The sequence below is a fragment of the Arvicola amphibius genome, chromosome 6 (assembly GCF_903992535.2).
Source record: "Arvicola amphibius chromosome 6, mArvAmp1.2, whole genome shotgun sequence".
NCBI lineage: Eukaryota > Metazoa > Chordata > Mammalia > Rodentia > Cricetidae > Arvicola > Arvicola amphibius.
This window is the reverse complement of record NC_052052.2, coordinates 4,006,620-4,029,860: the sequence shown is the minus strand read 5'-3', so window position 1 is coordinate 4,029,860 and position 23,241 is coordinate 4,006,620. Positions and strand designations below refer to the sequence as shown.

At 53.1% G+C, this 23,241-nt stretch overlaps 1 protein-coding gene across 1 annotated transcript in view; it reads left to right on the top strand.

The window, feature by feature from the left end:
- The window catches only part of Acot7 (acyl-CoA thioesterase 7), a 65,063-nt gene extending 42,721 nt beyond the window's left edge, over positions 1-22,342 (top strand). Inside the window, 5 exon segments of the mRNA XM_042055246.1 lie at positions 4,501-4,617; positions 11,033-11,217; positions 21,974-22,039; positions 22,041-22,093; positions 22,095-22,342. Coding sequence (XP_041911180.1) covers positions 4,501-4,617; positions 11,033-11,217; positions 21,974-22,039; positions 22,041-22,093; positions 22,095-22,230 — 557 coding nt within the window. The 3' untranslated portion in view covers positions 22,231-22,342.
- Positions 22,343-23,241: the final 899 nt, after the last annotated feature.

Here is a 23,241-nt window from a genome sequence, read left to right as displayed (position 1 = left end):
CAATCTCTTACATTTTTAACAAATTTTACTTGTAAACAAGGGACCAATTATAGGTGTAGTAAGTTCTGGATTTTTTATTGTTGTTGTTGTTTTGAGACAGGGTTTCTCTACTCTATGTATCCCTGGCTGTGTAGAACAGGCTGGCCTTGAACCCGGAGAAGTTGGCCTTCCTCTGCCTCCCAAGAACTGGGATTAAAGTCATGTGCCATGACTGCCATTCGAATCCTAGATTTTTAACAATCTTGTTCTTTCCTTCTTTGTCCCCTCCCATAACTAAACAGTGGAAAGGCCAGTGACATGCTTTGGGCCATGACCCCCTCTACGCACACAGCAATTTTCCTGCCACCCTGCTATTCACCATGATCTTGAAATCGTTGCCATCACCCTACCTAAGAATTCCTCTTCACTTTTGATCTGGCCAACCATGTTGGAAAGAAGCATTGCTTGGCCTCAGCCCCCTGAGCAGGGTCTGGACCCAGTTCCTGCTGTGTGTCTGGGACACACAACTCCTTGTGTCTCCGTGCCCTGATTTGTGAGACACACAGCAATGTGCCTGTCTTCTGGGGCTTTCCAGGGAAGCTCAGCATCTTTTTTTGTCTGTGTTTGTTGAGAGGCCAGAGGCCCGGGTCTTCCCGGAGCTGACTCCCCCCAGGTCCCTGAGCTCTGCCCAGCACCAGTGCTTCTGCAGTGCAGCTGGTCCTGAACGTCCGAGTCCCAGGAGGCCTTATGGCATCTCCAGGTGTGTATCTGTCTTTTCTCCCGTGTGCCAATGCCAGGATTCTTCTGCACCCTTTGTACTGTCTTCTGGACTTTTTTACTTTCTTCTGGAAAGAGCCAGCTCATCTTTGTCAGATGGACTGTCTCCTAAAAAGGACAGCTATCCTGAAGGTATAGTGCTATGAACCCAGCATCTAAAGAGTGTTGTCCCAGTAAGGCCAGCAGCCATGATTCCTAGACTCCTGTCTCTTAGCCTTTCTCTGCTTGACTGATAGGTGTGATCTAAGCCCACATTTGAATTCTGGACACATCTCTTCTTAGTGTGCTCACACTGTCAGTGTTGTACAGCAAGTGTCTTGATGTTGATCTGAGCCCAGGGAGCTTCTGTGGTCACCAGGGTGCTGCTCATGGTTGAAGGATGTTCTGTGGGAAAGCACCTGAGTGCAAGCCAGTGCCTCGTGCTGATTCTGCTGTGCGTCTGGCCGCTGCCCAGCTGCTGTCACTGCTGGTTTTTATGGAGAAAATCTGCCTAGAAGAACTCAGTCTGTGAGCCCCCCTTACTCCATCCTCTCCAAAGTCCTTACATAAGTGTGCACACAGAGACTTGTCATGAAGCCACGGCCCAATCAGGAGGTAGTGGCATGGCCCAGATGTGCCTGTGAGTGGCACCTGGCCAGGGGAGGTTGACTTTCTCTGACCCCTGTGCCCACCTGAGCAGAGTGTGGGTGCTGCCAGGTCTCCCTTCTCCTCCAGAGACATCCTAGTTCTCTTTTCTTGTGTGTTCATTTCCAGTCCTAAGTTGGCAAAGATGCACAGGAAATTGGTGTTCAGTTCAACAACATATGTTGTTTTCCGTGGCGGCGGCAGCAACCACTGGCCCATCATCAACTCATGCGATTGCTCCTCCTCAGTCACCCTGCATATGTGCTGATACCTCTTCAGCACAGATGGCAAGTGCCACCTGCCCACCTGGAGGCATCCAGTCATGCTCTCATGCCGTCCACCTGTGTGCACAGGGTTTGGAGAGGGATTGTGGGTGCTGAGGCCCTTCCAGGGATCAGGCATGGTGTTGTACACTCAGCTTGCCCAACTCTAGACCCTGTGCTCTGATCCACTGTGGTGGGCTCCTATACTCACTTAACTCAGAACCCAATCTTTCCAAGGCTGTGAGTATTGACTCATAGATGATCCTAGGCTAGGGAATTAATCTTACAGGTCCCTCCTCTGCTGAGCCTTGCCTGGTCTCAACCTCCACGAGGGTCCTGGCCTAGGGTCGGGGGAAGGATCCTGTGATGGGCTCAGGTAGGGCTGTAAATGTTTCTGTAATAAGTCTTCGTCTTTGCAAACACCAAGCCCAGTGGGACCCCTGCCCAGACTTGGAGTGCAGAGCTGCAGCCCCTTTGGCACCCGCCCCTCCCCTGCTCAGGAGGCAGGATGCGGATGCAGTGGTGTATCATTTGTCCTATGCTTAGAACTGGGCGCTCTGACTCTGCCCCTGTTTTTGTTTTGAGAAGTGAACTCCTGACCTCCTGTGTAGGCTGAGCAGGACGGGCACCTGTGTGCCTGCAGCTCTCCGCATTTCCTTCCCTTCCTCCACCATGGTTAGTCAAACCTTCCACTTAATAAGAGTATAATTCTCTAAAACCAGGACCACTAAACTCTGAGGTAGTTTTGTTTGTTTTTGTTTCTTCACTGGGGAGTACCCAAATGGAAAAGCCAAAGGAAGTGGGTGTTGAACCAGGCCATCCACACCCTTGTGTCCATGACACACCTGGACATTGCTTTTCATTGCTTACCGCTGGAGCTCGTCAGGGGCAATCTCAGGTGTCATAAGCTCAGTGTCTTTCTGTCTTCTAGCACTCACCCTGCTGGTCTCACATCCTTTGAAATTAGATGTATAGATCCTTTGTATCAAGTTGTCCCTCTGTGCCCAGTTGACCCCTCAACTGCTTGTCACTTTTTCAATCAGGTACAATTAGAATCCAGCCAAGGCCTTTGTAGCCTTGAAGATGGTTGGCAGGAGCTGAGCAGCAGAGGGCCTCGGCTTGCCAGTGGTGTCACGTGCCAGCACATCAACTTGTGACTGCACTAGAGCCTCGACCTCGTGGCGGGGGGGGGGGGGGGGGCGGGGGATGCTCCCAGCTTTGCTCCTCACTCTGCATCTTTAGAAGCCAGTATGTCCGAGAATAATGAGCACTTAGCTTTCTAAAGTCCTGACGTCTGTTGTGTGGATCAATATCACTTGGATGCTTTTGTAGGTTATAATCCCAGTGCTTGGGACACGAAGGCAGGAGAATCTTGAGTCTAAGACCAATCTGGGTTACATCACTAGGACCTTGTCTCAAAAATAGACAGGCAGGAACTGAAAAGATGGCTGGCTCAGTGAGGACAGCACTTGCCATACACGCCCAGGGCACAACCCACATAGTGGTAGAAGGAGAGAACCAATGCCACAGAACTGTCCTCCGACTGCCACATATGTGCTGTGGTACATACAACACACACGCTTAAATAAATAGGAATGTAGTAATAAAAAGGCGGGCAGTGCCGCTGGTGTGTCCTCTGGCTCTGAGGAAGTAGGTGGCTGCATTGTGGGTGCTGTGTTTCCAGTGTTTTGAGGACCCTCTGTGCTGTTGTCCACAGTGGGTCTGCAGTCTCACATTCCCACTGGGTGCTGTTGTTAATAATTGTATGCGTTAAACAGTTTTGCAGTGTGATGTCTACTTGTGGTCACACTGGTGCCCAGAGTCTGGCTTGGAGACTCCAGGTTCAGCCTTTGATTGGGAAACATTGAATTCCCTCTAGAAGAGAAATCCTGTGCCCCCTGGCAGTCACCCCTATTACCCTTTGGTCTACCATCGCTAGGGATCCTTGGGTCTCCCTCCTATAACACAAGAGCCTCTTACTGAATGTGGCCCTCAGCATCCGGCTGGCTTCCCTCTGTGCCTGTTTTAGGTTCACCCGTGTTAATGTGGGTAGGCGGGCCACATCGTGCAGACCTTTGTCAGTTGGTGGTTGGTGCTGTCACTTCTGGCAGTGATGAGTGAGACCGCCTTTGAATTTGCATTTGCAGGTTTTTTTCTCTGGGGCATCTCTGTCCCTAGGCATGGAACAGTTGAAGTATACTGTTTCTTTCTACAAATTCCAAACATTTTCCAGAAATTGCCCCTTCTCAGTTCCTTTAGGAAGGACTGGTGATGCTGGGCAATGGTGGTGCCCGCCTTTAATCTCAGCACTTGGAAGGGAGAGGTAGGTCAATCTCTGAGTTTGAGGCCAGTCTGATCTACAGAGTGAGTTCCAGGGCAGCCAGGGCTACACAGAGAAACCCTGTCTGTCTCTGAATAGATAGGAAGGACTGATGATTCTGAGCTGCCCTTGCCTTGGATTATCTGACTTTGTCATTATTTTGAGACAGGACAGGGTCTTGTGCTAGGTATCCCAGGCTGGCATCAAACTCAAGATCCTCCTGCCTCAGCCTCTTAGATATATGGGTCACAGATGTGTGTTACCATATCTAACTAGCTGATGTTTTGGCTGGCGTCCTCCCAGGGGACATTGTTATGACCTTTTTCTGGCAGTGAGATTTGTGGAGAACTTTGTCAGGTTCCTTGAATCTCATCTGAGGCCATTTTCAGATGCTGCTGAGGAAGTCAACTTTAAAATGAGAGTCAGGGCGTGCCACACCCCAGTCCCCTGCTGATTGGAGCCCCTGCTGGTGTGGGTGGGAGGACTTGTTCCCTCTTCCTCCAGGGCTCACCAGCCACGTGCCCTTCTTCTGTGCAGGTGTCACCATGAAGCTCATGGATGAAGTGGCTGGGATTGTGGCTGCACGCCACTGCAAGACCAACATAGTCACAGCTTCCGTGGATGCCATCAATTTCCACAACAAAATCCGGAAAGGTAAGCGAGCTCTTTCTGCGAGAATGAGGGGGAGTAGCTCTTTAGGGTCTCTGGGTCCCTGGTGCCGTTCGTTTTGTGCTCACACCTGGAAGACAAAACTCTGCTTTGTCCTTTTCACACATCCGCGAGGCTGCTATTTATTGATCTGACTTCACTTGGAAACTCTGGGATGTGGAGGCTTTTGTCCCTGACGCCCAACATTAATTCATCCTCCTAAGACAGACTGAGCCCGGCGATGCCCTTGTTTGAGCAGCCGCCACTACACCTTGTAGGTTTCTTCTTGTGGAATAAGAGGTGACGCACGGCAGGATGGACAAAGACGGCAGGACAGTGCTGAGGAGCCTCAGGCGCCCCCTCCTTGGCTAGCCCCGCTCACCTTGCTTGAGGGCTGCTCAGGAGTTCACATGGAAATCTAATTGTGTGGCTGCAGCTCCTGCAGCAAGTTCATCAGCGCCTCAGCCTTGGGAGTTGCAGGGGTGGGGGGGTGAGTCCAAAGCTGAGCCCTGGCTCTGGGATGCTGCACCTTGAGAGAAGCTCACGGGAGGGGCAGTGGATAAGGCCAGGCCCTTGCCGTGCTGATTGCAGACTAGGAGCCATGCAGTTCACGCCACTTCACTGCCTTGTACTCCTGGTGCTGAGGCCAGAGCCCTGTGGCCCTGGGTGCTTCCCAGCACCTGGTAGGGGCTGCTGCATGGTCAGTGGGAGCACTCCGAGATAGAGCAGGTGCGGGGCTCCCCCCATTGCCATACCCTGCTGTGGACACGGGCTGTCTAGTAAGAATAGCTAGCAGAGACATGGCTCCTGCTGCTTCCAAGAATCTGTCTTGATTGACAGGTATTTGCCAGAAACACAGACAATAGTATCGCTTTAACAGTTGCCCGGGACAGGTGGGTCTTGTCTACTTCAGCTTGTTTCTTGGGGCCTTGTGTGTCAGAAACCCTGAGTACTGTGCTCCTTGTAGCTCATTCCATGAGCCTTTTGGGAGGGGAGAGTACTGAGTGTCAGGGTTACATAGTGAGACCCTATCTTTAATTAAAAAAAAAATCTGTGATAGGCACCCCCTTCCCCTAGATAGCCCCTGTAATGTCCGTACTACTATGTGTTCTATGGTCCATTAGCGCCTGCACTATGTGTACTATGGTACCACTCCTGTAGGTACAGTCTGCACTACAGACCATCTGAACCATTGGGCAAGGGGCTAGAGATTAAAACACACAGAGACAGAGACATGGGTCATCTGTGAATTTCCCAAGAACGGCCCCTTTATTGTGTTCCAGGGCAGCCTATATAGGGATCCTTAATGGAGAGCCCCGCCCCAGCCAAACCCACCAGAAACCACTCCCTGCCATCAGGAACTCCTGAGGGTCTCCTGCTCAGAGCAGCTGCAAGCATAACAAGTTGTTTACAGGAAATTCAGGGTCTGGGGGTCCACAGCCCCCAACAAACCCCCTTCCTCAGTGACTGCCACAACTTTGTCTTTGCCCTTGTACTGTTAGAGCCTTCTGGTCTAGCGACTTCTGAGAGAGACGCTTGGCTCCTCGCAGGGAGCAGCAGAAATGACATCTTGCTTGGGATGTGCAGGGACTGAGGCAGTAATGAAACAGTGGCTATGGAGTCTGGCTGCTTCTGTGCCGGTGTCCTCGAGTTTTTACACACTGTCACCTGTTTCCACTGAGAGGTCCCCTGTGAGGTCCTTGTACACAGGAGCCATCCTGGAGTGTGTCCAGGGAGGAGGGTCCCTCTTCAGGTGGCACAGGCTGTATCTTTATCACATGTGGTTGTGACATTCCATCTTGGGTTCCTCAGTAGAGAGGCCAGTGAGTTCTGTTCTTCACCAGAGGCTCAGGATCGGCAAGTCCCTTCTGCCTCTGGGTTTGTGATGGTACAGTCCATGTGTGTCAGCAGCTGTGTGGAGAGAGGAGCTGACAGGCCTGTTCTGATAAACCTGCTGAGGTCACCTTAAGCCTTCAAGGCTCTGGCGCTTCTTGAGCCCCTTCCCTGTGCCTTTTCTTTGTCTCACTCCTCAGCTCTAGCAGGGAGGAGGTCACAGGGAACAGTTGCCACCTCCTCAGAAGAGGTGTGACATGCATCAGTGTGCACAGGATAAGGCAGCAGCATCTACAGAGCCCTGGGAACCTTGCCTACAAGATAGGCCTGGCACACGTGGACTCTGTGAAGAAGTGTTGGCCCCCTGGGGCTGCGGTGTCTGATGCTCACAAACTGGGATGTTTAAAATGACAGGAACGAATTTTCTGCTGATCTTGAAAGCTAACATCTGAGTCCAGGAGGTTCTCAGAGCTGCATACCCTCTGAGGACCTGTACTGCCTCCTCTGGCTCTCTGTGTCCTTGGCCACAGGCCATTTTGGGGATATGTCTCTCAGAAGATTTTTTTCTGTCAACTGTAGTATGGTTAATAAAAATGAAGAGACTGATTTTGGGGTTCAACCTGAATATCTGAAAAGTAAAGCAGCCAACCACTAGCTCTTATCTCTACCTCAGTGCAAAATGGCAATCCTGCCTCCAGGAGTCTCAGAATGAGACTGTGTCTGAAAGCTGTGTCCTTCCGTTTTATAATTCTCTCTAGGGCTGGGATTAAAGACATACACCGCCCGATTTCTATGGCAACTAGTGTGGCTACTGGGATTAAATGTGTGTGTCACCACTGCCTGGTCTATAAGACTGACCAGAACGGCTGTTTTACTCTCTGGTCTTCATGCAAGCTTTATTAATTAAAATACAATGAAATATCACTACAGTCAACCAATAGGATGTCTGTCAGAAAGCTTTAGTGACAGCGTTCTATGGTCAGAAGAGAATGTGGGAAATGTGCTAAGGTACAGTTAGCTGCTCCGGGTTTGCACACATAGGCTGTTTCCAGGGCCAGGCCTTCCATATGGCAACTCGGGCTACGGTTCCCCTGCTCCTGCAGAACAGCCAACTTGCTGTTTACAAACTTGATTCTCCAAGGTTAACTCTTCACTTGTTCTGAGAACAGAGAGGACCATCCCGCTGTGGCTCACAGCCTCCACGGCCCCCTGTGACCCCCTGCGTTCAGGCCACTCAGCCTGGCATCCTGGCACACTGAGGACAGCTGCCACCTGTGTACACTGAAGGTGTAGGTTGAGTTAAACTCTCCAGCGACTTCACTCACATACTAGATGGGTGTCTAGCCCTGTATCTCTGATCCCTCCTGTGTCACTTAACTCCTTGCCCAGTAAGAAATGGGGAGGACAGAAATCAGCTCCTTAAGTGCTGCTGGCCCAGCAAGAGCATCTCAGGCTCTCCATGCCGGTACCGTGGATGCTGGGGACAGTGGGAGCCTGAGCTGTGTCAGGCCGAGTTTGATGAGGATCCTGGACAGCACACAGCACAGGGAGCCTGCTGTGGACAGAGCGCCATCTTTTTTTTACATCCTGGATCATGTGTGTTCCTGGTATTTGTGGACTAGAACCGGAGTTTGGATGGTTGTAAGCTCCCATGTCGGTGCTGGGAATTGAATGTAGGGTCTCAGCAAGGGCAACAAGTACTCTAAGCTACTAGACCATCTCTTTAGCCCCTTAGCTTTGTTTTTAACTACTGTGCTGCCCACAAAATAGTCCCAGTCCACACATGACTATTAAGAGTATAATTAAAATGACAATTAAAGCTGGCCACACTGAGGTGTGCTTATAGTCCCAGTGTAGCCCGGCCAACACAGTGAGGCCATTCCGGGAAGGCAGAAAGATCGCAAGTCCTAGGCAGCCTGGGCTGTGTAGTGAAACATCTAAAGAAGAAAGACCAGAAGGGGGGACAGAAGGAAAGAAAGAGAAGGGGCAAAGAGAGAGAAGGGATTAAGAGTATTGATCCTCATTGTCCCGGCCGCCTTCTGACGTGCAGAGCCCTGTGCGGCTGCGGTACAGGCAGTAAGCCGTTCCATTGTGTCGCATGTATGTCCAGACACCTGCAACTTTGAGTGTGGGTGGCCCAGGTGCTATGTGCTGGCATTAGTTGTGGTGCTTGCTTACCCACGAGGCCACTGCCCTAGGCAGAGGGACAGAGCTGCAGGAGCTGTTGGCATTGGGGCTGGCCTGCTCCTCCACCAGCTGAACATATATCCACAGATGCATCAGGTTTCATCTTCCCACTGCCTGGGTGCTGAGGTCTCTTTGCTAACAAGTGTGTTGTAACCACAAGGGTCATTATGAGCCTGGACTCCCCATTCTTTATTCACTTCATCTCTGTGCACCTGGAATTCTGGGTGCCTATGGAGTGGCTGCCCTGCTTCCTCCTGGGGAGGAGATTGTAGGGCAGCCATTCAGAGGATGGAAGTGGGAGGATGCATCGCCTGGCAGTGTTTTGGTGGAGGCCTGTGCTGTGCTTCTAAACCACGCAGTCCAGGCCTGTCCAGGGCCTCTGGATGCTCTGTGCCTCCCGGTCACTGGGGGCTGAGGATTTTCGACATGGGGTTTCAATTTGATCCTGTTCTCTCAGTGACCTGGTCAGGTGCCAGCTCCATAGTGGATTCCTGTGTCTGTGGGGTTCCCCCGAGGTGTATGCATGACATGGTGATGTGGCTCTCTTGGGAGTGAAAAGGCCCAGTCTTGGGGTGTTGCATGGCATCCCTGGCTCTCCAGACCCTTCCATCTGCTGGTCCGCTGGCCCAGTACTCAGAACCAATCACTTCTTCTTTAGACTTGGAGATAGGAGCTGTGGACTTCCAGCTCAGATGCTAAACCCTGAGCAGCCAGGGTTTCGCTGTGAGCCATGGTAGGAAATGTTTCCTGGTTGACAACAGGACACATTTCCACTTATCCTCTGGAGCTCACAGTGTTTGGAGAGCCTAGAATTTACCTTTTGTAGCAGTGTATGACGCCTGCCCTTCACACAGTGGCCCCCATGAGCCTTGGACTTTGGGGAAATCTTGCCGACTTCCTCTTTCCCGTGTCTAGCCTCACAGCCCAGCTCTCAGTGGGCATTTAGGAGAGGACAGAAGCATTGCGAGACATGTGGTGATTAGTCTAAGCTGCTAGACCCTGAGCGGGTGACAGTCCCAGGATGTGGCACATGTGTGTTCACCTGTTAGATGCTTACATGTGACTGAGCACTCCAGCTCTTACCAGGCCACCTGTCGCTGACCTCCTGGCTCCTTCCTTCCCTCCCAGAAATGGCCATGTCCTGCACCGAAGCTCCCTGTGTAAGTATGAAGTTGAATGTGGAGTGGAGCTTTCTGATCTTCTTAACAGAAAGCCCTGCTACCTCCACTCTCTCTCTCTCTCTCTCTCTCTCTCTCTCTCTCTCTCTGGCTGTCTCGGTGTGTCCTGTAGGGACTGTCTTGAAACTAGGATGCTAGATACGTGTTGTAGGGCCCTACAGCCAGCACTGGTCCCTGCTGAGTAGGTCCTGTGACCCACATGGCTGGCCCAGGAGAAGACTGTGCTGGAGGTGGGAGGAAGATTCTGGTCACACATCAGTCAGAAATGGCAGCAGCCAAAGCCCTCACAGGCCAGCACACCTGTGTCCAAACCCATCACGGATGGGAATGATGACCCTTGGCAAGCACTAGACTAGGTACTGGGTCTACTGCCTTTCCTTTCACAGGTCCCTGAAGGGCAAGTTCCCTTGTGCCCATTTGTGAGATCAGAACTGAGCTCCCTGAGACCAGGGTTGAGAGACCTGGCAGTGGAGGGGGTCTGTGTGGAAGGGTGAGTGGTGGCAGGGGAGAGGAATCAAGCCCAGAAGCAGAAACCATGCTGACACACCATGTGCCAAGGTTGTAGTAGTATGAGTTGGCTTCAAGTTGAGGGGGGTCACTCGGGCATTTACAGAGAGCCAGACTGTAGACTAAGGTCATGGCCACTTGACACCTGCTGGTGTTGAGAAGAGGTGAACCTGGGCACAATTTTGACATGACGTCAGAGGATGAAACTTTAGCAGACCTGACAGATAGTCACATGACTCCACCCAAAACTTGATGTCATGGCTTGTGTTAATCCAGCATAAAGATTGTAAGCCTCTGGGGTATTCTTCTCTGGTACTCAGAACATCACAGGGGGGCAGCTGTGTGGCCCTAGAGGACAGGGAAGGTGGCAGGTGTGACCTTCACCAGAGGCATGACTGAGCAAGCCCACCCACAGCCTGGCTGACAGCCTGCCCCTCCTGGCCCTGTGTCAGTGGGGCTGGACCCAGTGGCTGCCAGAACTGCTGGGGCGGCAGGGAACGTATGCTCAGGAGACAGACGACTCACATCGACTAATAATGGCACTCACGAATAGTTCGTTGTCCTTGTAGTTGCTGCTGCCTGTGTTGCCTAACCCAGTCTCTTAACTGTCCTCAGTAACGTGGGTTTCCCGCTGACCTGCCTCTGCCCACCTGGTGCCCTCGTGGGTAGAGCCCAAGCTGGCATCCGCTAACGCAGTGGCTCCGTGCACTCCACAGGCTGTGTCATCACCATCTCTGGACGCATGACCTTCACGAGCAATAAGTCCATGGAGATTGAGGTCCTGGTGGACGCTGACCCTGTGGTGGACAACTCACAGAAGCGGTACCGGGCCGCCAGTGCCTTCTTCACCTACGTGTCCCTGAACCAGGAGGGCAAGCCACTTCCCGTACCTCAGCTTGTGGTGAGTGTGCCATCCTGTCCTAAACAGGGCAGGACCCAAGCCTGTGATCATGGACTGTGCCCAGGTCTAGTGAAGTCTCGAGAAGGGGTACCTTGTAAGATGCAGGATGGGCTCTCTGAGCTCGTCACCATGGCTGGCACAGTGCCTATGTCCTCCAGCTCATCAGGGGGCCTGGGAGGATTGAGGGGTGTGCCCTCCCAACATGACTTTGGCCTGATGAAAAGCAAGCTTCAGTTCTGTACTTCTAGGAGCTCGTGCAGATGAGAAGGGTAGCCACTGATCAACTGTGATGTTAGGCATGTGCCTTCTGTGTGCCTCGGTTTCTCAAATGGGCACAGGATGAGGCAGCTCCAGTTCTGGGTGGGCGGTCTGCATCTTGACAGGGCTCCATCTGATAAATCTGCCACGTCTGGAAGTAGAGAAGGCTGGTGCTACTGTGGGCGTGGTCACAGCCCCCTGAATGAAGCCATGAGTTTCCCTTCCTGGCTACATGGTCAAGTGCACCCCGCAGCACCTTCTTCTGGTTCCCAGGACTGTGGAAGCCCAACACTGAGGTCAGGGTAGACTGGTCATGTGCCCCATGTGCCCTGTTTCTATTGAGTCCAACCTCAGGGGTACAGTCAGGGGGCCTGACCCGTGGCCTTCACTGAATCCATGGAAAGCTGCATCGACCTGAAGAGAGGAGGCACCAGGCCATGCAGGGCTGCAGAGGGTGGGAGAAAGACACTTAGCAGGTGGTGGGAGTGGTGTCTGTCCCCAGGTTTGAGGTTCTGCCCTTCATGGCGTCTGTGGGTCCAGCCACTCTGCCTGCTACTCTGGACTTGTTGAAGGTGCTCCTTGTTCTTCTCTGAGGTGTGCTGGGGCCCACTGATGGGGGTGAGAGCAGTTGGCGAGGGCAAAGGGAAAGATTCTAGAGACAGATTCTCTGGGCTTGGCTGTGCTTAGAAGCAGCCACACAAGCAAAAGTCCTAGACCTCGGTACACACATGTGTACTGCACACAGCTACACGAGTGCGTGTGCTGCCTGCCCTGCTTCTGCCGGTCCCCTACACACACATACCGTTGCCAACCATCTTCAAGCTCGTGTCTATTTTTAGCTCCCTCCCTAGGGCCCTGCTGACACGGAATGCAGCCTCTCCTCATTTGCTTCTGTGGAGGTGTTTCCTGGTGTGGGGAGGGCTTCCCCGCCAGGGTCTCTGCAGCTCCTGCCATGTCCAGGCCGACCATTAGCAGCACAGCATTTCCCACACCTTCAGCCACCCATCCTCTCTGGGGCAGTGCCCTCTCCTTGGGGTAGGAATGAGCCACAGGGTTCTGACTAGGACTGTGGATAGTAGTAATGGGAAGGCATTGTGGGAGAGCTGCCTCTGATGGTTTAGGACCTGTGACTCTCTGGGGCCCCTAGGACCTATTCCATGTGATTTTCCCCTCTTTTTGGCTGAGGTAAAGAAAGTGCTTTGAGAAAGGTAAGAACCATATAGAGTTGATATTGGGCCGAGGATATCTCTGGCCCTTTGTATGGATGGTAATTGCCCCAGGTAGAGTGCCACACCCTAGACCCTCCCCCCCCCCAAAAAAAAAAGATGCACTCTGTAAGCCAGAGAATGTCCACCCTGGGTCTGAGGAGATAGGGGACACACAAAACAGATTTGATTTGTATGTTCTCAGAAAATCTGGATCTGACTCCAGAGCCGGATGCTCATCATAGAATGCCCCAGGCCATGCCGCTGCCTTCCGTGCCTGCTAGAGTGCACCTGACGAATGCACACGGGCAGGCAGGACCAGACCCTGCCTTAGTCAACAGCCCTCAGCTCATGAGAACATGTGTTGTAGGTTAAAGTGGGGGCAGTGAAGAAATGGGGTGGTGGCCAACTTTCTTCTTCCAAACTGAAGCTTGCTCATTGCCAGAGGAGCTCAATTAAGGGTTAGTAAAATGTGCGCTTTTGTATCTTCTCAGCTGTAGCGTGCCTCACCCGGTGCAGCAGCTGAAGTCCCTGGGGCAGTGAGCTAGGTTTACCAAAGGCTTCCCATGATCCGTGACTTCCCATCGCTAGGACAGAATACCCGAGGAAAACAGTTGCTCCTTTTGGTTTTTGGTTTTTGAGGGGCTTATGATTTCAGATGATGCAGTCCATGGTGCCTTGGCTCCGTCATTGTGGGCCTCAGGAAGGGAAGCATCGTGCACAGGGGAAAGCATGATAGAGCAGACCTCTATCTTAGGCAGCTAGAGAGCGAGCAAGGGAGAACTGTGCACGGACTCTGCAAAGGGCATACCCTGTGCCTGTGTCCTGAGTAAGCCTCCTTTCTTTTGTGTGTGTGTGTGTGTGTGTGTGTGTGTGTGTGTGTGTTTTATTGTTTTTTCAATATGGGGTTTCTCTGTGTAGCTTTGGAACCTGTCCTGTAACTTGCTCTGTAGACCAGGCTGGCCTCAAACTCACAGACATCTGCCTGCCTCTGCTTCCCAAGTGCTGGGATTAAAAACATGTGACCCCACTGCCCGGCAAGCCTACATTTCAAAGATGCCACAGCTAGAAACCACGTGTTCACTGTGTGACGGTCTTCAGAGCTGTCCTCAGCAGGGATGTTGCCTGCTTAGAAGGAGGCGACCACTGAGCCATTCCTCACCTCTTAAGGTGAACGTAGAGGGGTCTGAGGAGCGAAAGGGGCAAGTAGTTGGGGTCCTTGGTGCTGTCCAAGATCATGGAGTCTTCACCAAGCTCCCCACTCTGTGTGTGTGGCATGTCTGGAGTTAGGAGATGGCATTCTCGTCCTGAGAGGAAGACCTGAGGCAGGGTAGGACAGGGACTTCCCAGCCTTCGCAGTAGTCAGGCCAGAGGAGGGCAGCTCACTGCTTCCAGACCTCATTGTACTTCCTTGGAATCAGACCTGCTGGTTTGGCCTTGGGAGTGTTGGCCTCAGTTCAGGTTCTGGGACAGGTGTCCACAGTGGGGCTGCAGCCAGAGCCTGCAATGTGACCAAGAACCTGTTAGCTCTCACACACCTGCTCTGCCTAGCCTGCTGCACACAGGGAACTTTGTATCGGCTCCAGATGATTCTGGAGCCACCTTGGCATTTGGTACACAGTGCCTTTCCCGGGTGGCAACACCACCACCTGGCACTGGCCAGAGTAGTATTTAATCCCGGGCCTCTGATTTCCCACAGAGGCTGAAACCCAGTTTCTCTTCAGCCTCTCTCTCCTGGGCTCAGCACAGACCCCAGAATATTCCAGAATGCACCTACTTCCTGTCCTTGGGACCCATTCTGCCGCTTTACCTCCAACCTCAGTGGACACATCTGCACAGTGGGTACAGAGCCAGCCACCCAGTCTACTTCAGCTAGCCAGGAGGTGTGACATGTGACCAAGGGACTGTCAACCTTCTGCCCTAGCCTTGGGTAGATGAAACGCTGCCTTTGGAACTGTCTGCAGTGTGGTGTCAAAGCTGTGTTGTGGTGATGTGCTGTGAGATTGTGGGTAAAGGAGCCCTTGGCTGCTGGCTGCCCCTTCCATCTTAGGGCCTTGGTACCTGGCTGGAGTCATTAGCAGCCATACTGCTGCTCTTTGAGGTCCCTCTGTGTGGTGCAATAACAACTCACTCGAAAATCCTTCAAGCCATTATGCTAAGGAGGAGACAGGACAAGAGTTTCTATGGCAGTCAGCTGCCTTCCCCGTGGTCCCCAAGTCTGATCCCAGTCCCATAGCACAGAGGGGCCCGGGCATAGGGAGGCTACAGCTCCTGGCCAGCACTGCAGAAGGGACACACATCCTGCTTCCAGGAAACAGGAAGAACTCACCCTGGGGTAGGAGACAGGGGCTCTGTTCTCTCTGTCATGGACTTCTCAGCCCACAGGCTTCTGCAGGTTCTGAGGGGCCATGATCAAGCTGGAGAACTCTAGGGCCACGCATAGGACCATCGAACACTTCTGTGGTTGGGACACTGCCATCTTGTCCCTTGGCTAGCCGAGGCTGTGCATCTGTTCCTTCACTTATCTATAAAGTGGTTCTCAGTGGCCTTGGGCAGAGGCAGGAAGCACAGCAGTTTGGGGCATCTTTTCCAGGAAGGCATGGGAATGGCCCAGCTCAGGAGCGAGGCAGGCCCCTACCGTGCCAGCTCTCGGGAATGAGTCACAGATGAGGACATCCAGGATGTTCTCTGTCCAGTATCTCTCTGCCTCTGGGTTTGCAAGATGACTCTACTGATGAAAAAAATGTCAGAACCTTAAAGCTGACTGTTGGGAACATAGAGGGACTTATGAGCCCTTGTAGTCCCCAGAGCCATGATGAGTATCATACAAGCGTTTGGCTCAGCTAAGAGGACACAGCATCCTCCGCAGGCCTGCCTCTGTCTCCATCCCAACCTCTTCATCCTTTTGCCCTTCAAGCTTAGGTGTCTCTTGAGGACCCCTCAGGTCCAGGCTACCATACACAATGTGTGTGCTGACTTGTGCCTAGCCGTCTGCTGAGTTGCCCCTGTTCTTCCCCTGTAGGTCTACCAAGGGGGTCCACTCAGGCCAGTCCAATAGAGCATGCTGGAGAACAGGGGCCTGTCACCTCCAGTCATGATGTACAAGACCCACTGACCACATGGATGCCACCGTGTGATGGGATGAGCCCTGCCAGCTCAGTGGCCAGAAGGTGGGGAAGGAGTGGTCACAGCCCACTCACTCCAGTCTAAAAAAGGAAGTGTTAAGGGCGGGAGACAAGGTGAAACCTGGGCCACTAAGACAGGTTTTATGGTGGCAGCTCTGGCCCCTTGTATATCCTGGGGCGGGATACCCCCACCCCAGTCTTCAGCCTACAACACACTGTTAGTACGCCATATTAGAGTGCTGTGGCCAAGGCCCTCAGACCAGACCCATTCAGGTTCAGAGAGAAGTTCTGGGAGTCTGTGGTGGGGAGGATATGGGGAGGCCCTCTCCACTAGTCTGCATGTGTGCACAGTGTAGAATCAACAAAGCACACCACTGTCAGCAGGAGAGCTGCATTCCTGGACAGTTCACCGCCCACACCCAGTCACGTCTGTGTTGTCATCGCTGGCCCTGGCAAGCCTGCTGCAGTTGATTGGCAGGTGGTGTCAGTGTTTGTTACAAAGCCATCAGTCTTGAATCTGAACATGAAGGCCACACACGCCTGTGTAGATTAAGACTTCCTACTGGGTGGTAGTGGCATGCGCCTTTAATCCCGCATTTGGGGAGGCAGAAGCAGGTGGATTTCTAAGTTTGAGGCCAGCCTGATCTACAAAGTAATTTCCAGGACAGCCAGGGCTGTTACACAGAGAAACCCTGTCTCAAAAAAAAAGCAAACAAAAACCTCAAAAACAAGCAAAAATATTTCCTTGTTTTGATCAGTTATTCATCCTGTTTCTTGCCTCCACCAGGATGAGAAGGACCACAGGGCAGAGCCTGAGATGAGGACCCAGCTCTGGCAGGGGGTGTCGAGCCAATGAACTGCCCTTCTTATCTTTGTTGTTGTGGAGACAGCTAACATGGGAGCTATGACTATAGCTGCAGAGACTAACACGCCTGTACCGTGGGAGAGGCCCTCACAGGGCTAACTCCTCCCTTCTGCACAACTGATTCCCCTGCTCCCAGCCTCCTGGTGGCCTTTATACATGGGATTTCTCAGCTCTGTGGGAATAGTGGATTCGGTGTGAACCCATCCCTGCAGATAAGAGATGCCCTGTGAGGGCACTGATAACTCTCCATGGGGAGACTTCTGCAGGGGACCCTAGAACTGACCAAGCTAGCTGTTGGGACGGAAGTGTGCATTCTGCCTTCCAGGGGCCTGGCCTGACCTTGCTGTGCTCAGGTTCTCAGGCAGAGCTGGACTGTGTTACTCTCTCCATTTTCTCACTGGGGAGACTGTGAGTTCTGTACTGAGTCTCCCTATCCGGCCCGATGGCCTTCCACACACTGCGGTCCCTCAACAGCACCAATCAGATGTTTCCATTGATTCTGTGAGTGTCTGGTACCCCTCTTGTCTCCCGGTGGATCATGAGAGTGAGTGCACCGTGTGGCTTCCTAATTAAGGTTTGTGTCCCTCAGGCTAACAGGAAGGTGTTTTGTCACCTCTGGAAGCCTCCTTTGACCAGACACTCACTAATTACAAAAAGGACAAGCTATTGATTGTGTGGAGGGCAGGACTCAGCCACTCATCCTCTGTTCTCTGTTCTAAACGTGTTCTTGAAGCACAGAAAATGCAGAATGGAAAACACTTGGTTTGCAGCATGAGGCTCTGAAAGCCACAGGCTTCCCTCTGGTGGAAGCGGGCCCAGGAGATGGCACTTGGCAGGACATACGGAGGAGGGAGGAAAAGATGCAGATTGAGGCCTGGAGCTGCCAGGCAGGGGGAAGGGCTTGGTACTCAGTGCCAGGCAGAGCCCTGAGTATCCAGAAGGCAGTGGACTTTTAACCTGTAGCTGTACGACACTACCCTTGGCGTGCAGTTCCGAGTGGACAAGCTGTCCTCAAGGTCCAGCTGACCTAGATGACCCCCCGGGCATCTGGCCCTCCTCCTGGACCACTGCCTTGAGTTAGCAGTGGTTGCCTCCTTGAACACACTCCGGCCCTAGGAGTGCATGTGGCCTCAGGAAGCAGGATGACTCCACAGACGCCCGTGCCTGTGACCACATGTGAGGGACACATATGCTAGGCCCCATAGGGCATACTTTGACTGCCCCTCAGAGTTCTTATTTCATGGTGTGGGAGCCTAGCAATAGTGCATGGGAGATTTCCCAACCAGATCCATGGACCCAGACCGTGCCCTGTGTCACCTCTCCATCCTTCCCACTACCTTCCATTCCGACAGTTCCCTTTGTCTTGCCTTTTGCCTTTGGCATGGCATGGGGAACCTGCTCGGGGCTGCGGGTGGATACTCTAGCAGCCAGGAGCTGCATGGCCCAGTGCTCGCTAACTCCTTTTCTCTGCTGCCAGTCTTGGGTCTCCATGGAAGAGCTTTTGCCTTCCTCCCACCTCCCTAACTCCATGAGAAATGGCACAGCCAACACCGTATGTTTATTTACTTTGCCCATGGAGGGGGTCAGGCTGTAGGAAGTGGCAGCTGTGTCGTGGTGAGGGCTGTGCACAGGGAGCCATCTGTCTCCTGTCAGCTCCAGACCCAACAGGGCACGGCAGTTCTGTTAGTCCCGAGGTAGGAAAGCCCACCAGCCCCTCAGAGCTAGCGGCCTTGTTTTCATGTGAGGCAGGCTCTGCTGTCTCCTCTGGCTGGCAATGAAAGGTCCTTGGCTCTTGCCCTGCCCTGCCCTGCTAGGCCCTCCAGGGGAAGGGGGCTTTTGTTGTCTTGGGATGGCAGTGAAGCAGGACTCCTTGACCTGCTTGGATTCCCATCTCTGGGTACAGAATACTGAGTGCAAGCCACAGTCCCTAGAGAGAAGCGCAGTGAGGCCGTCAGTTGGCACCTTCCTCACAGGCTCCTGCAAAGCCATGGCCATGCCCTCCTGGACGCCCTCCCACACATCCGTCACCAGGCAGCTTTCATCTTGGCTGAGGGCAAACCCTGGAGATGAGGTCACTGCAGATATCAAACATCAGAGACACAGCACCCTCAAGGCCCAGCGCCAGACCCCACTTTGCCCTCCGCCCTGAGCTGACCGTTAAAATTTCCTGTACTTTGGCCCATGCCCTCCTTGGGTCCTACCCTCACATCCTAGTGAGACAAGCATCCTGTGCCTTTGGCACATGCTGGAGCCACTAAGGCCTTTTGGCTGTTGAGGCTGTGTCAGAGAATGGCTCGGGCAGTCTCTGTCACAGCTGGACGTGGTCACCTTGTCTATCCCTGACCCTGCATGGATGGCACCCAGTATGATGTCTGCATACTGTTTCAGTTGGCAGTGATTCCCAAATGAACCCCCCCATCCCTCCCAAATTTCATTGTCTGGAAGGAAGTTTCCTCACATCCTTGATGAGAGTAAGCGTGACGGCCCAGGGCTGACTTTTCCTGTGTGTTAGCAAGTGTAAGCGTGACGGCCCCGGGTCTGACGCTCTATGTTGTGATGTCGTTCGTGTTGCTCTCTGGGATCTGGAGGCCTGGTATCCAGTACCGTGGTAAACCTGGGCTCTGCTCCCATGCATGACCGATACACTTACTGATCACTGTAGCCCATTGTATTGGCTATGGCTATGGGTGTTCTGAGTTACAGTCCACCTCCGGGCTCTAGGAGCCTGGCTCAAGGACATTACTACCCAAGTGAGGAAGAGCTGGACTTGGGGCCAGGAACTCTGTAGGGGGAGGAGCTGCTAGGCCACTCTCTGGAAGCCTTTCTGCTGTGAGACAGAGAGCCCCCCCCCCATCCTTTACAGGCCCCATCTGCCTGTGAACCTCTGTCTTTATGGGCACCAGAGTCTTCCTACGGAGGAGCTGATTCAGCTTAAGATCTAGGAAAACAGCTCCTTTCTCACAGGGACAGATGATCAGAGAACCCAAAGAGGGGCTCTGTCTGGATCAACAGCACAGATGGCAAACACTGGCAGGCCATAGCTCAGCGACCGCAACCCCATATGCCCTCATTAGATATGTTGAGAGAACACTCAGGACAGTATCTGAACATTCCAGTCTTGCTCCCAGGTGAGGGCAGTGCCACCATCTCCTAGTGTCTCAAGCTGAAGATAGCCACGGGTAGGGCCAAGTGGAACATGGGTGTGACTGCCCCAGCTTTGGCACCTGCAGAATGAAATCCTGACCAGCCTTTACCCGGTGAGGACTAAAGGTCGCGTGGGGTTAACTCAGAGGAGGGATGAAAGCCATAGGCGCCTGCCTCAGAGTCCCTGTACACACTGGGAACCAATGCACGCACAGCAGCCCCCACCACAGGCTGGAGGCTGCAGCACTATAGGAAGACGAGAAAGTGAAGCCCAGAGAGGTTGCCTAACTGCCCAAAGTAACACAGTGGGTGAGTGGCAGAGCCTCCCTCTGGACTCTCTCACTGTAGCCGCCTGCTAGGTCAGGGTTTATCAGGAGGATAAGACAATAAACCTAAGGGTTTCTGAGGTGGATTCCTGTGCACCAGCCTGCCCAGAGACCAGGGTAGGATAGTTTCTGTCTTGAGTCACTTGCCTTCTGAGTTCAGAGCCCCTGCGCAGAAGCACTAGGCCATGTGCTAAGTGGATCTGTCCAGGTGCCCACTGGGAACCAGTGCCTCCCCCTACAGAGTTCTTGGCCCATGATCTGCCTCTTCTTCACCCAGAGAGCTTTCTCCTTGTGCCAAAGTCACAAGTTCCCAGCCTGCTAGAGCTCATGGGGAGAGGTAACTCAGAACACTCATAGCCGTAGCCAAAAAGCATAGACCAGGCAGTTCATAGCCGACAACACAGTGCCTCCGGGCTCTTAGAGGCCAAAGAAAAGAGCACGTGAGCAGGTGGATGAGCAGAAAGTGGGGTTTTCTTAGTGCTGATGCTCACAAACCAGTGTGAGGAAGCCTCAGTTTAGCTAAGTTAATAAGCAAATGATTTTGAGATTCCAGTGTCGGTGTACATAGCTTCCCGTGAGAGATCACTTAGCATGTAGGCGCTTCCGCCATGGACCCTGGCTGTCAGAAAAGCAGTACCTAGCTCGGGAGTTGCTCTGCACTTTTTATTTGGCACCCTATGTCTTCTGGGAGGAGCATTCTCCTGTGTAGGGTAACCCTAACTAAACTTCTGTATGGCAGGGCATTGGTGGCGCATGCCTTTAATCCCAGCATTCAGGAGGCAGAGGCAGGAAGATCTCTATGAGTTTGAGGTCAGCCTGGTTTATAGAAGGAGTTCCGGGACAGCCAGGGCCACATTCCGTGTGTGCTCTGAAGATAGTGCAAATAATAACTGGAATCCTTGTGGAGAGCATGTCCGTGTCTTTAAATATCTCGTGTCCCATTGACGCCCAGCTGGCACAGCCTGGACAGTTTACACCTGGTGACATTTAGAGGAAAGCTGGAGGAAGGGAATATTTGGTGTGACTTGACATTAAGTCCTCTGGCTGGTGGTTCTCCTTTGCCAATATACCGAATATCTATAAAGCATGTAGGCCTAAAAATAGCTGCCACGACTTGGTGTCATACCGGATGAAGGGCACCTGCCCCATTTCCTTGGCTTTCGGATACCCTCATAATGTCACAATGAAATGCCATCCCAGCAGAATTAGCACAGCTCATTAAGCCCAGCTCCTTGGCCAGGGCAGTGTCAGATGGGACCTCAAAAGTGACCACCCAATTGCTGCTGCCATGGCATCTGCCCAGGGGTTCATAGTGAATTCAGGCTGCTCCTAAAGTGAAGTTCCAGTAGGCACCAATCATAACCATCCCCAGGAAAACCCAGCCTGCAGCTACAGCCCTCTGGTCGGGCGGTCCTGCCGCTGATGCTTTGCCCCTTCTGCTTAAGTTGCTCAGCCCAAGGTACCACTGCCTGAGGATCTCACAGTCCAGGACAGGGTGGTAGGAACCCCTCCCCCCTGGTGATACTGTTGCTCTTAATGTAAGGCAGAGACCTTTCTAAGGCCACAGCTCACATGGTGTCCCTGCCTTCCCTTTGTAACAAAGGCTGAGCAGTTGTTCCCTGGAGTGGAGCAATTCTGCTTTCCTTCATGACACAGAATTTCTAACCCCGCTGTTCCCTAGGATTGGGGACTCGACGTGCTATGGAAGGTGTGCAGGATACTAGTGCCTGGCGCCTTGAAGTCCCTTGGCAGAGGTCCTTAGCACCCTCTGGGGACAGTGCAGACACCCCCAGCTCTCTGGTGTCTAACGTGCCCTCTTTTGTTATACCACAGCCTGAGACGGAGGACGAGAAGAAGCGCTTTGAAGAAGGCAAAGGCCGCTATCTGCAGATGAAGGCGAAGCGACAGGGCCACACAGAGCCGCAGCCCTAGGAGTCTTCCTCCTGCCTGGGGTCAGCACACTGTGGCAACAGCCCCATGTGCAGTCACTTAGAAGTAGCCCCCATGGCAAAACCCCAATTTCCATTGAGAGCTGGTGTTGTGTGGTGTTGTGTGGCAGTGTTACCTGTGCACCAAAGCTTTATTTATAACCCTCCAGTAACTGCTCCCCAGTGTTGTCCCCAAGGCCACCATGGACACCAGAGCACACTGAATGGTCTGTGAAGAAACCAGCACCACTAATAAAGCTGCTGTCTGGCTGGACCCATGACGCCTAGGTGGTCATTTGTCTGAGGTGGGGGGGGGGTCTGTTTTCTCACTGGGGGTCAGCCTCCTGTGTGTGGCCTCAGCCTTCCATTCCTGGGGGCTCACTGCCTTCCTCCCAGGCCCCACCCCTCCCAGCACCAGCTCTGGAATCTCAGAGAGGTGTACATGGGGCCTTGTATTGTAGTGGGAACCCTGGGACCCTACTGCCCCTATGCTGCCTGAGTTTTGTGTGCATCCCCTCAGCAAGAGCTCTTGTCCGTCTCTGTGCTTTTAGGCCTAAGGAGATGATGGGTGGGGAGAATCTGCACTGCCTGGTCCGATCCCTGGAAAGAAGGTCCAGATGCCACATCTGCTGGGAGACTCCCAGCTACTCAGGCGGGGGCTACTTGGAGAGGCTTGTGTGGATGTGGGTCTGGGAGGCCATGTGTCAGTGGAGTCAGGGAACGGCTGTGTAACTGCAGGCAGCGGGGTGTGTGTGGTGTGTGTGTGTGTGGTGGGGCACATGTGCATGTCTGTTTTACTGTATGCATATGTGCTGTGAGGTTCTGTGCACATCCATCTGTGGTGCTGTATGTTGCAGTTGATGTGTGCTATGGAGCTGTCTTTGTCACCAGGATATGTGTGTGTGTGTTTGTGACCCAGCTGTCTTAGGTGTGTGGGGGGGGGGGGGTATACAAATAGCCACCAAGGCCTCTCCAGGACTCCACCCCCTGCCCACCAAACAGCCAGAGGTGGCGCCTGGGTTTATCCCTGAAGTCCAAACATCTGTCCCACCGCACGGGGAAGGCAAAGTGTCCTGCCAACAGCTACAGCCTATCATACAGCTCCCTGAGGCCCCTGGAGGAAGAACCCGGCTCCAGATGTGCAGAAACACCAGCCAAGAGCTTCAGCTTCGG